This window comes from Mastigoproctus giganteus, chromosome 8, assembly GCF_048544385.1.
Source record: "Mastigoproctus giganteus isolate SK-2022 chromosome 8, ASM4854438v1, whole genome shotgun sequence".
In the NCBI taxonomy this organism is placed as follows: domain Eukaryota; kingdom Metazoa; phylum Arthropoda; class Arachnida; order Uropygi; family Thelyphonidae; genus Mastigoproctus; species Mastigoproctus giganteus.
In genome coordinates this window covers 46,402,960-46,415,166 of record NC_143582.1, presented here as the reverse complement: position 1 = coordinate 46,415,166, position 12,207 = coordinate 46,402,960, and the positions used below count along the sequence as shown (strand labels likewise).

General features: G+C 38.6%; 1 protein-coding gene across 5 annotated transcripts in view; it reads right to left on the bottom strand.

The window, feature by feature from the left end:
* The window catches only part of LOC150081506 (uncharacterized), an 89,670-nt gene extending 85,360 nt beyond the window's left edge, over positions 1 to 4,310 (bottom strand). Inside the window, exons 1-2 of one of the 5 annotated variants that reach the window (XM_090379345.1) lie at positions 4,099 to 4,310; positions 3,176 to 3,428 (exon numbers count right to left, since the gene is read on the bottom strand). Coding sequence is in view for 1 of the 5 variants with exons in the window: in XM_090379343.1 (XP_090235469.1) it covers positions 19 to 49 (31 nt within the window). In the remaining 4 variants the exon portion in view is untranslated. Of the gene's footprint in view, positions 1 to 18; positions 61 to 3,175; positions 3,429 to 3,532; positions 3,714 to 4,098 lie in introns of those variants that run through there. The other 4 variants (XM_090379346.1, XM_090379344.1, XM_090379347.1 and 1 more) reach the window with 4 other exon arrangements.
* Between the last annotated feature and the right edge of the window lie 7,897 nt (positions 4,311 to 12,207).

Here is a 12,207-nt window from a genome sequence, read left to right as displayed (position 1 = left end):
TGTATGTTTAATACAAACCTTGGCACAGTTGTCCAATTATTGCTCCCATTATTGCCTCTGGCCACAAGCCACAAGCATGAGTTTGACTGATATAATTAATGATATGAATAGCAATTTGCTAGATGAAAACAAGTAGAACCAATATAAATTAAGTGTTTCCTGCACATAGATAAATATGCCTGCCATGTTTTCCTATGCTGGACCCTGTTGGCTCTGTTTCCTGAAAGGGGAGGAACATTTATTCCCAATTAAAAAAAGTTACAAATACTTTGAAGTTAAGGTAAGGTTGACCATAAAAACAAGGGATGGGTAAGACATTGAACACGCTTTTAAAGCTGAAGACTTGGATTTAAGTTCAGGCAATATGAGAAAGTCAGCTACAGGGTGGAACTTTATCAGGAGTGAAAACAACTATTTTGTCTTTACCATGCTTTCTCAACAATCTGAATTGTAGAGTAAAATTCCATTACGGTAAATAATACTGTGAAAATTTCACTATAAGGAAAATATTTATAGGCCTCTGATAATTTTCCTTAGTAATAGAGTGCATTGTAAACTTGGTTGAACAAAATAGTTTTGCTGAAAAGGTTAGTACAAAAGTCCACCTATATATAATTTTTTTTACAACAAAAGAAAAACTTAGTAAAAATTAAATAATACTGCGTACTCTATACAGTTTACAGTCATGCCTGAATGGGGGGTGGTTAGAAATTTTAAAATATATAAAAAAGCAGGCATGGAATCAAAACAAAAAGGCACTGTGTTTGCACAACTTCAAATAGTAGTAGTAGTGGTGGTGGCATGTGATGCAAGAAAGCAAAATGTATGAGCTTGTGCAGCATCAACCAAAAAAAAAAAAAATCATATCATTCCCTCCAAATGCCTGTCCAGTTCCTCCTTAAATTTATTCAACCAATCAACTTCCACAACGACAGAGGGAAGTTTGTTCCAGCAATTAACCACCCAGTGGCTAAAGGCAAATTTCCGCACATCTATTCTACATCTGTCCTTTCTTAATTTGAATTTATGCCCCCTTAGGTTCGTAATCTGAACAAGTGGAAGGATCCCATCAGAATTCAGCATGCCCAACCCATTCAAGGCCTTATACACCTCAATCAGATCATCGCACAGGCGCCTAGTCTCCAGCCACTGCAATTTGCAGAACTTAAGCCTCTCTTGGTAAGAGGATCCCTTCATTCCCCTCACCAATCGTGTTGCCCTTCTCTGTTCCCGCTCAAGCAAATCTACATCCTTCCTAAAATGAGGCCTCCAGACCTGTATGCAGTACTCAAGGCATGGCCTGACCATTGCCTTATACAGAGGAATAATCACCTCCTTTTCCCTGCTAGTAAAGGGAAATCATAAGCTTGTTGAGCAAAAAAGTGTTAGAATTAGTAAACTTAACTCAAACTAAAACAACACGATTTCTATTTTTTGCAAAAAAAAAAAAAGGGTGGGGTTCCATTTCCATATTATGTATGAAAAATGAAGTTAAACACAAAAAGTGATGCATTAATATGCAAAAAGTAAGAATAAATTATATCTACTAGGCTATATTTCTGAATGTGTGCTATATTAAAATTTTATACAGCACCCTATTTCTTACAAATAAAATAACCTTTCAAAATGATAATTTCAGTACAAAAATATTTACTTCAGTAATGCATTTTTTTTTTGCTTTATTTATTTTAGTTTATATTTAATGAAAATGTTCATTTTAACTAAATTAAAATGAACTTTTATTAGCATTAGCATTAGTAGAGGCATATGATGCAAGAAAGCAAGCTTATACAACATCAGCCAAAAAAAAAAAAAAAAAAAACACCTTTCCCATTTCACCCATTCATTCACTCCAAATATTTGTCTAGTTCAGCCTTCAATTTATTTAAACTGTCCACTTCTACGACAGATGGAAGTTTGTTCCAGAATTCAACCACCCACTGACTAAAGATAAATTTCCGCACATCTATTTGACAACTGTCTTTCCTCAATTTGAATCTATGGCCCCTCAAGCAATTAATCTGGGCATTCCTCAATTGGAATTTATGTCCCCTCAGGTGATTAATCTGGGAAAGAGGAAGAATCCCATCAGCATTGAGCTTGCTCAAACAATTCAAGACATTATACACCTCAATCAGATCACCACAGGTGCCTAGTCTCCAGCCACTGCAATTTGCGCAACTTAAGCCTTTCTTATATATAACAACAGAATTTATCTGAAAAAATTACTTCTGTGCCTAGTTACATGGTGAAAGTTTAACAAATGGTGGTAGTGCCAATTTTAGAGTATGACTTTCTCATTTGGTCAGATAGCACCACAGGAGTGCAGAAATCATTTCAAATTCTTATCATTACAGAATCACAGAACACTTTTAGATTTTAACTTTTCAAATAAAATAACAAATGGAGTGATCTACAGTAGCTAAGCAATCTACTAGCTGCAGTCAATTTTTACTGCCCACTTTAACACATAAGAAATACAGTTCATTTTAAACTAAGCTACACTAGCACTATAATTATACTACCAATATTTTAATAGTTATGAGAGCATTCAACTGAACTGATTTTAACCTTTACTGCTATAAAACTATCTTTATTAAACAAATTAAATCTTATACACAAAATTTTATCCTCATATAATTAATAAGTAATATTTTAAAAGATGCTGAGAATAGGAAGCATATAACCCAGTGTATAAAATTTGTTTTTTCCAATATTTAAACTGTTTTATATAAGTACTTTTATTATGATTTTAGGAGTATACTTGTGAAAAAAATCTTATTTGAACTAATTCTGATTTCCATGTATATTTATCTCTTTATATTATATTACATACTTTTATTAATGATATTTATTGGTTATTTTTGTATTTATAAGTTTAAGGCTGTACAGTCATTTTGTGTTCAATAATTTTTTTGATAATGATTATTTTAAAACAATTTTCAACGCTATTCATTAAAAGAAAATTTCAGTATATGACAGAATGATTCATTCACCTCCAACAGGCCCACTGTGATTGAATTTTTTAATGGTAAAAAAAGATATTTATATATTTATCATGATCTATTTTAGGCTACATATGGATACCTGGAATACATTCTAGTTTTTGCAAATACAGAAGTGTCACAGTAGATAACTTATATGTTACAGCTAATAGTCACAAAAGTTAACTTACCAAATTGTGCTTTACTCAGAGAGAAAGGTTTTTTTTTTTTTTGTCCTCGAGTTTGCTTTATCCTCTCAGAAAATGCTGAATGAAATAATGATATCTAAGAGATCAAAACTAATTGCTGCAGTCCAGTGCCAGCACACTTACTGATGAAGTATTGAACTAATGCGCCAGGAGTCAGTTGTTCAGGCATATGTGTGTGTGCATCCAGCCATAAGACAGGATAAGTGATGTAGGGGCATACATAAAAGAACATGTGCTGAAAAATGAATGAGGTCAAATTAAAGAATACACATAAATCTTATTATAAATAATCAAAGATGTTTACCAATTAAACGCCGGAGTAATTTACATCTTTCTAACCTGAGAAAGAGAGGCAGGGATCATAAATTGAACCTAAGTTGGCTGGTGACATGGTTGACTATTGAAAACAAAATGACTAGTGGCTTGCCCCTTGGCACCACTGATAATTCCGAATAAGTTCATGCCAGTTTTTGGAGTCACACTAAAAGAATGAGAGTTACAAGGCTAGATATATATAGCAAATCACGCACACCCACGACGTGCATTTAAGTCTTTTAAATACTAAAATATATATATATAATATATTTAACTGGCCGTTTCCAGTCAATGCTGCAGTGGCATAATAATCTTCAACCAAAGACTTATCAAAAAGATCTTGGGGACTATAAAGTAAATATACTGTGATAAAGGTCATATTAAAATACCAGAACTATTGCCCTTTCTTCAAAACATTAGGAATAAATAAAAGAAAAGTATCACAAGAAAATTAAATCATCAATGAGAGGTTCAATAATATAAAAAAAAACAAAAAAAAAACAGAATTAATGGATCCAAACTATTTAATTCATAATCAGATATAATTAAAGAATGTTATATAAATGTATCATAACAAAAATTCTACATACCAGAACGTACTTACAAAAAGTTTTAAAAGTATCTCCAACAAAATTATTTTTAAAGCATCAAAATGTTCACCATAAACTGAGCATTATGAGATATACAAGTACATTGACCTCATCTTACTATGCGTAAGCCATATCAGAGTGTAACTCTGTGAGCCATACTAAGCGGTTTCCATAGCTTAGCATAAAACAATCAACATAATCGGATATCAAGATACAGCAATCACGTGAGAAAGCCAAACAGCAGAAACTATAATGAGTCAGAGTGACGAAGATAATCTAAAAATAACTTGCGCATGTCTGGTATTTAATTTAACAGTAAGTCTACTGACAGTACGTGAATCGATTTTATCTGAAATAAAAATAGTTACACATCTCAGATAACGTGTCAAAATATCAAGGTAACATGAAACGAATATATTATAGATTAACCTACTGTTCTTTACTTAAATTCTGTATGTGTGTGTGTACGCGCTAGAGACCAAAACAACTAAGGCCATGAGGCATCATTTTATTGTCCGCAGGTTATTATTATTATTATTAATAGCCATACGGTGCAAGGAAGCCTGAGACTTATGCTGCACCAGCCAAAAATAAAATTCCCGTGTTAGCCTAAGAGAGAGAGAGAGTCAGAAAGGAATCACCAAGAAAGAGAAGAATGTTGAGGTCCAAGTCAGGACCCTGGGTTTGCCAAGCCCATACTCAGCAGATGTGAGCCCCTGGGTTTTTACGCATACCACAGTCTGTTTCTTGCTAGATGAAAATGCAGGGAGCATGCGTACAACTCTCAGCAGAAATCCACTATAAAATTCAGTAACGCTGCCAAAAAAAAAAAGTCCATAAAAATTCCTCTTGTACTGACAGGACTCAACCCAAACCTGGCGGCATAAACCAAATTTTAATTAAATACGATGTAAATATTTAATTAAAGGAAAAATACTTAACTGACCTAGAAAAAGATTCAAACTAATAATTCAAAATCGGTTAATCAATTTTCAATTTTAACCCAGAAATATACGATTATTTTAAAGATCCCGATGTGTAATCCATATCCGTATGTGTGTATTATGTCTGTAGAAGTGTGTGAGTGTTCATGGACAATTTGCATGTGGTGCTGACTACAAATCCGAATAACGTTAGGAAAGCGCACTCCCCCTACTTTAGAGTTTAAACAACCAACGAGATTATCAAAACTAAAATTACTGTAACACAGAGCGAAAACGGATACAAAAATAGATTGTGACAAGTTTAATAATAGGAAATATACATATATTAGATTAGATACACACAAGCAAAAAGCTTTCGGTTGTTTTGTCAACGTTCCTCAGTTAAACTGACAGTTAAGAATGGAGCACGAGGGCGTGTGCTGCCAATCTTGTACGTGAAGTGCGTGATTAATTGTTGGACGTTGAAGCCTGTGGCTGCGATGCATGCGGCCGTTGCCAGCGTTTGTCAATAGTCAGGATTGCTGTTTTCGATGATAGGGAGGACTTGACATCCACTGTTCCTGTTGACTGAGGTATTGGAGCATTTGAGGTTCAACGACTCCAACCAGGCGAGTCGCCGATAGTGGCGGGACTTATCCACAATCACGACATCGCGGTGTGGGTCAATGTCGTGGTGGGTTGCCGAAACGTGTTCGGCAATAGCTGATGCTCCACATCCGCTAAGCGGATTGCTCTTTTGTGTTCCGTAAGGCGTTTTTCGAGCTGCGTCAAGGTTTCCCCGATGTAGCAGCTAGCGCAGTCACGGCAAGAGCTGCGGTAGACCAATCCCCTTTGTAGTAAGGTGGGGACCGGTGTTTTTACATTACAGATGAGGGAGCGTAATTTTCAGCCTGGGAGTTGTACGCATTTTATCCCATGTGATTTTAAGACTCTACAAACCTGTTGTGATAGATTTGGGTAGTATGAGATAAATGCCCTCGCAGCTGAGTAGTAGTAGTAGTAGTAGTGGCATGTGATGCAAGAAAGCAAATGTATGAGCTTATGCAGCATCAGCCAAAAAAAAAAAAAAAAAAATTACACCATTCCCTCCAAATGCCTGTCCAGTTCCTCCTTAAACTTATTCAACCTATCAACTTCCACGACATATGGAAGTTTGTTCCAGCAATTAATCACCCGCTGGCTAAAGGCAAATTTCCGCACATCTATTCTACATCTGTCTTTTCTTAATTTGAATTTATGCCCCCTTAGGTTCGTAATCTGAACAAGTGGAAGGATCCCATTAGAATTCAGCGTGCCCAACCGATTCAAGGCCTTATATACCTCAATCAGATCACCGCGCAGGTGCCTAGTCTCCAGCCACTGCAATTTGCAGAACTTAAGCCTCTCTTGGTAAGAGGATCCCTTCATTCCCCTCACCAATCTTGTTGCCCTTCTCTGAACACGCTCAAGTAAATCTACATCCTTCCTAAAATGAGGCCTCCAGACCTGTACGCAGTACTCAAAGCGTGGCCTGACCATTGCCTTATACAGAGGGATAATCACCTCCTTTTCCCTGCTAGCAAAATTCCTATATATATCATTGACAAAACCCCATGACCTGCCCTGGCAGCCTGTCTGCATTGCTCAGAAAACTTCATATCTGACTGAACAATTACTCCCAGGTCTTCTTCATTTTCTACCACCTTAAGTGTAGTACCACACAGTTAGTACGTTTCTCTGGGGTTATTTCTACCCATATGCAGTACTTTGCATTTGTCAAGGTTAAACTTCAGTTGCCACTTCTTAGCCCATCTGCCCAAATTATCTAGATCCTGTTGCAGTAGCACATTGCCATTGCTGTGATTAACAACCCTGCCAACCTTTGTATCATCCGCAAACTTTGACATTAAGCCTGATATACATTCATCAATATCATTGATAAATATACAAAACAACAGTGGACCTAACACCGAACCCTGTGGGACTCCACTAATAACATTAGTCCAAGAAGAGCAGCACCTATTGATTACCACCCTCTGTCTTCTCCCACTTAACCATCCTTTTATCCATTGTAGCAACTTACCCTTGATACCATTGTGCTCCAATTTGTACAATAGTCTTTCATGCGCAACAGTGTCAAAAGCTTTTTGGAAATCCAAATATATGATATCAAAATTATTTTTTGCATCCAGTTCCTTTGTAACCACATCATAATATCCTAACAAATTTGTCAGACAAGACTTTCCCTTAACAAACCCATGCTGTGTATGAATTATTGCTGCAGTCTTGTCTAGATGATCCTGCAATGCATCTTGCAGGATCATCTATTGATCCTGCAAGATGAATATTGATGGGATTGTCACCTGTCAAGGGTATGGATGGGATAGCCACACCTCGTAAGATAAATATAGCAAATATTTACCTGAATTTAGCAATTTCGGTGCGCCTCTCATTTACAGAGCTAGAGTGTGCCCAGGCACGAGTTAGCAAGGTTCGTGCAGTGGCAAGAAGATGGCTACGCACGTGTGCTGACTGGAATTGTTAAATTTGCCAGCACACATTGGTTTAGGATGGACAGTTGTCTTCAAGCGCGTGCCCTCGCGCCGGACAAGGGCGTCTAAGTAATCTAAGGAAGTGCATTCAATTGATGTTGGTGGACAATGCAATGTTGAGTCTGTTTGTTGTGACATAAGCACTGGGAAAGGAAAAATGAGAATAGGTGTGTATTATAGGCCTGATGAATATAATGAGCAATTGTGCAGAGAAATGGTGTTGTCCGACTCTAGCTCGATGGTGCATTTTATTAAAGGCGACAGAGAATTGAGGTGGTCTAAGATTCGGTCATCTGAATTTCTGGGGATAACCACGAACACATCGTCCACGTAGCGACACCAAACGGTAATGGGATCTGGTACATTTGTAAATGCAAAACCTTCTAATTCCTCCATCGCGATCTTTGCCGTGACCCAACTAACCAGGGAACCCATGGCTGTGCCGTGTACTTGTTGGTAAATGGAGTCATTGAACATGATTGCACCGCCTGTTAAGCACAGTCTGAGGGCGGTGGAGATATCATCTGGTGTTAGTTTGGTTCTGCTGCCAAGGGTTTGGTCATTATCTAAGAGTTGCTTTGCACATGTGATGGCAAGTTCTACTGGGATGGAGGTGAAAAGTGAAACTACATCAAATGATGCCATGATTTGATCTTGTGAGATGGATATGGTTTGGATCCGTTCTATGAATTCACTACTGTTGGAGACGGTGTTGGTGGTCTTCTTGCCTACTAGGGGAGAAAGGAGCTCCGAGACAAACTTAGCTAATTCATAACTCGGTGAGCCACAACAGGAGACAATGGGTCTTAACGGTGTACCTTCTTTCTGAACTTTCGGTAGTCCTTAGAATTGTGGAATCTGGCAGCCGGAGGCAAGGAGGTGATTACGTGTTGATTCTGTTATTTTCTTCTGATTAACCCAACTGTTGACGAGGACGTTCACTTTCGACTCCAATCGTTCCAAAGCTTTGATGGGAGGAACGGTCAAGGGTTGGTAAACAGAAGTTTCCTGCAAAAGCAGCAAGGATTTTGTCTCGTAATCTGTACGATTCATTACGACTGTTCGACGTCCTATATCTGCCGGTAGGATGACGATGGATGAGTCTTGTTTCAGTGTCTTAAGGGCTGAAATTTGTTTGTGGTTGAGACTGGAAGAAGCAGGGCGAGCATGGTGCAAAATTGCTGCAGTTTTTAGGCGAATTGTGTTTGCCACATATTCAGGGAAACGCATTAAACACGCTTCTACACCTAAGGCAATATCAGTGATTGGTGGGTTTCTTGGGAGAACAGCAAATTTTATACCCAGAATCAACAGGTCTACTTGTTCTGTAGCGCCATAAAAAACCAAATCAAACCAAACCAAACCAAACTTGTTCTGTAGATAACTGTTTGTTGCTCAACTTCAATACAAAATCTGTGCAACTTGTGGAAGGGGTATTATGCTGATTACGAAATTGACGGGATTCACTAATTAAAGCATCGAACTTACGTTTTTGACGTGTACAATAACGTTCAGGTTCTCTGACGGCTTGTTAGCACAAGGTATGTATTATATCGGTGTAAACAGGATCGGGAACTAGACTTCTAAGTTCGATCAGCAGGGCTGCTTTACTCGTTGAAGCATTTGTAAGTCTCGATATAGGCAGCCAATCCATAGGTCTTGGAACGGAAGTTTTGACAGGCATGTCGCATACATTCGTTAGGAAACGGTGGTTTGTACAGAAATCCTTTCGGGATGACTTTGTTTGATTTGCACCTGTGAGAAAATCTGATATGTTGTTTGCCACGGGCTATAAAGATGAAATTCTTTTGCAGTTAAGCATGGCGTCATTTGATGTAGTTTCACTTTTCACCTCCATCCCAGTAGAACTTGCCATCACATGTGCAAAGCAACTCTTAGATAACGACCAAACCCTTGGCAGCAAAACCAAACAAACACCAGAAGATATCTCCACAGTACTCAGATTGTGCTTAACAGGCGGTGCAATCATGTTCAACGACTCCATTTACCAAAAAGTACAAGGCACAGCCATGGGTTCCCCGGTTAGTTCGGTCAGGGCAAACATCGCGATGGAGGAATTAGAGTGCAGTCCATTTACAAATGTACCAGATCCGATTACCTTTTGGTGTCGCTACGTGGACGATGTGTTCGTGGTTATCCCCAGAAATTCAGATGACCGAATCTTAGACCACCTCAGTTCTCTGTCGCCTTTCATAAAATTCACCATCGAGTTAGAGTCGGACAACACCATACCATGCTTAGACACCCTTGTCCGGCGCGAGGGCACGCGCTTGAAGACAACTGTCCATCGTAAACCAATGTGTGCTGGAAAATTTACCAACTTCCGGTCAGCACACGCGCGTAGCCATCTTCTTGCCACAGCACGAACCTTGCTAACTCGTGCCTGGACACACACTCTAGCTCTGTAAATGAGAGGCGCACCGAAATTGCTAAAGTCAAGGCGGTTCTTACGAGGTGTGGCTATCCCATCAATACCCTTGACAGGTTACAATCCCATCAATACTCAGCAGCGAGCGCCTTTATCTCATACTACCCAAACCTATCACAACAGGTTTGTAGAGTCTTAAAATCACATGGGATAAAATGCGTACAACTCCCAGGCAGAAAATTACGCTCCCTCATCTCTAAAGTAAAAACACCGGTCCCGACCTTACTACAAAACGGATTGGTCTATCGCATCTCTTGCCGTGACTGCACTAGCTGCTACATCGGAGAAACTGGGAGACTGCTCAAAAAACGCCTTTCCGAATACAAAAGAGCAATCCACTTAGCGGATGTGGGGCACTCAGCTATTGCCGAACATGTTTCGGCAACCCACCACGACACCGCGCTGTGACCCACACCGCGATGTTGTGATTGTGGATAATTCCCGCTACTATCGACGACGTGCCTGGTTGGAGTCGTTGAACATTAAATGCTCCATTACCTCAGTTAACGGGAACAGTGGATGTCAAGTCCACCCTATCATCGAAACAGCACTCCTGACTATTGGCAAATGCTGGCAACGTCCGCATGCTTCTCAGCCACAGGCTTCACGGCTAACCGAAAGCTTTTTGTTTGTATGTATCTAATCTAATATATGTATATTTTCTATTATTAAACTTGTCACAAAATCTATTTTTGTATTCGTTTTCGCTCTGTGTTACATTAATTTTAGTTTTGATAATAATGAATCCAGAGCGCACAGGCTACTTTAATCATAACCAACGAGTTATAGTGGAACATTACCCCCCCCCCCCATACCACACTGGCAAAAAATCTGAAGTTTCATCAGGCTTCTATCGAACTATAATCTCAGTTAAACGCAGCTTTCAGATGTTTTAAACAACGAGAAAACAAATTTATTTAAGATCTTTATTGTACAGTTCAACCAACCCGATAACAAGGGGACGGGATGGAATAAATTTACCCGGAATATTGAAATCCGGATATAAAACGAAAATACGACGTTCATATTTTAAAAGCATACTTTTATAAATATGAATTTTCTGAGTATTTTAACATAAAAATGCCAACTCAGATTTTTTTTTTTTTTTTTGGCTGGTGCAGAAAAAGCCTCGGCTGCCTTGCTCTATATTATTATTAGCTATATGGTGCAAGGAAGTCTGAGGCTTATGCTGCACGAATCAAAAAAAATTCCCGAGTTACCCTGAGAGAGAGAGAGAGAGAGAGAGAGAGAGAGAGAGAGAGAGAGAGAGAGAGAGAGAGAGTGTCAAAAGGGAATCACCAAGAAAGAGAAGAATGATGATATCCAGCTCAGGCCCCTGGATGTGCCAAGCCCATACTCACCAGATGTGAGCTCTGGGGTTAAATGGCTAACAATATTAATTTACCAGACATAAGAACCACCCTCTGTAATTGGTAGCAGTACCTGTCACAGGGTGAAATCCCTCTCCCCTCAATCAGGGAGAAATAATATAAGAGCATCGATAATGATAATAATAATAATAATATAATTTTTAAAAACAAGGAAAACCATGAAGTTCACTTTTTTCCCTTCGTCTTGCTTTCTTAAAGGAAGCAAACTAAGGTGGCTTGAAAACTAGCAACAAATTTGAAAGCGCACTCTCCTCAGCGAGCGCGGCGTCTCCTTGTAGTTCATTTACTTCGAATAAAGATTCTTTATGTCACTCACACACTAGCAAGACTTTTGTGGATTTATTAAATGAATGTTTTCTGCAACAGCACGTTGGAGAGGAAACCAGAGAGCGTAATACTCTTGATCTGATTATGAGCAGTGATCATTCGTGTATAAAAATTTACAGATAAAGGAACCACTAGGTCGCAGTGATCACAGTGTACTGATGTGAGATTTACTTAGAGATATAATTACCATCAGGGGTAAATGAAAGGATTTTTGTTCCCATAAAGGTGATTACAGTGGTCTCAGACAGTATTTAAATTCTGTACAGTGTAAGCAACTGATGATGTTACCAACAGCAAATTCTAAGTGGGAAACATTCAAGGAATTAATCGTGTAAACTACTACACGTTTCATACCTATTAAGAAATATTGTTCAAGGGTTAGGACTAAATGGTTGTCAAAAGAACTAATAAGAGTCGTGTCAGAGACGAAAAATTGATGGGATGTATATAAATTATCAGGCGACAAA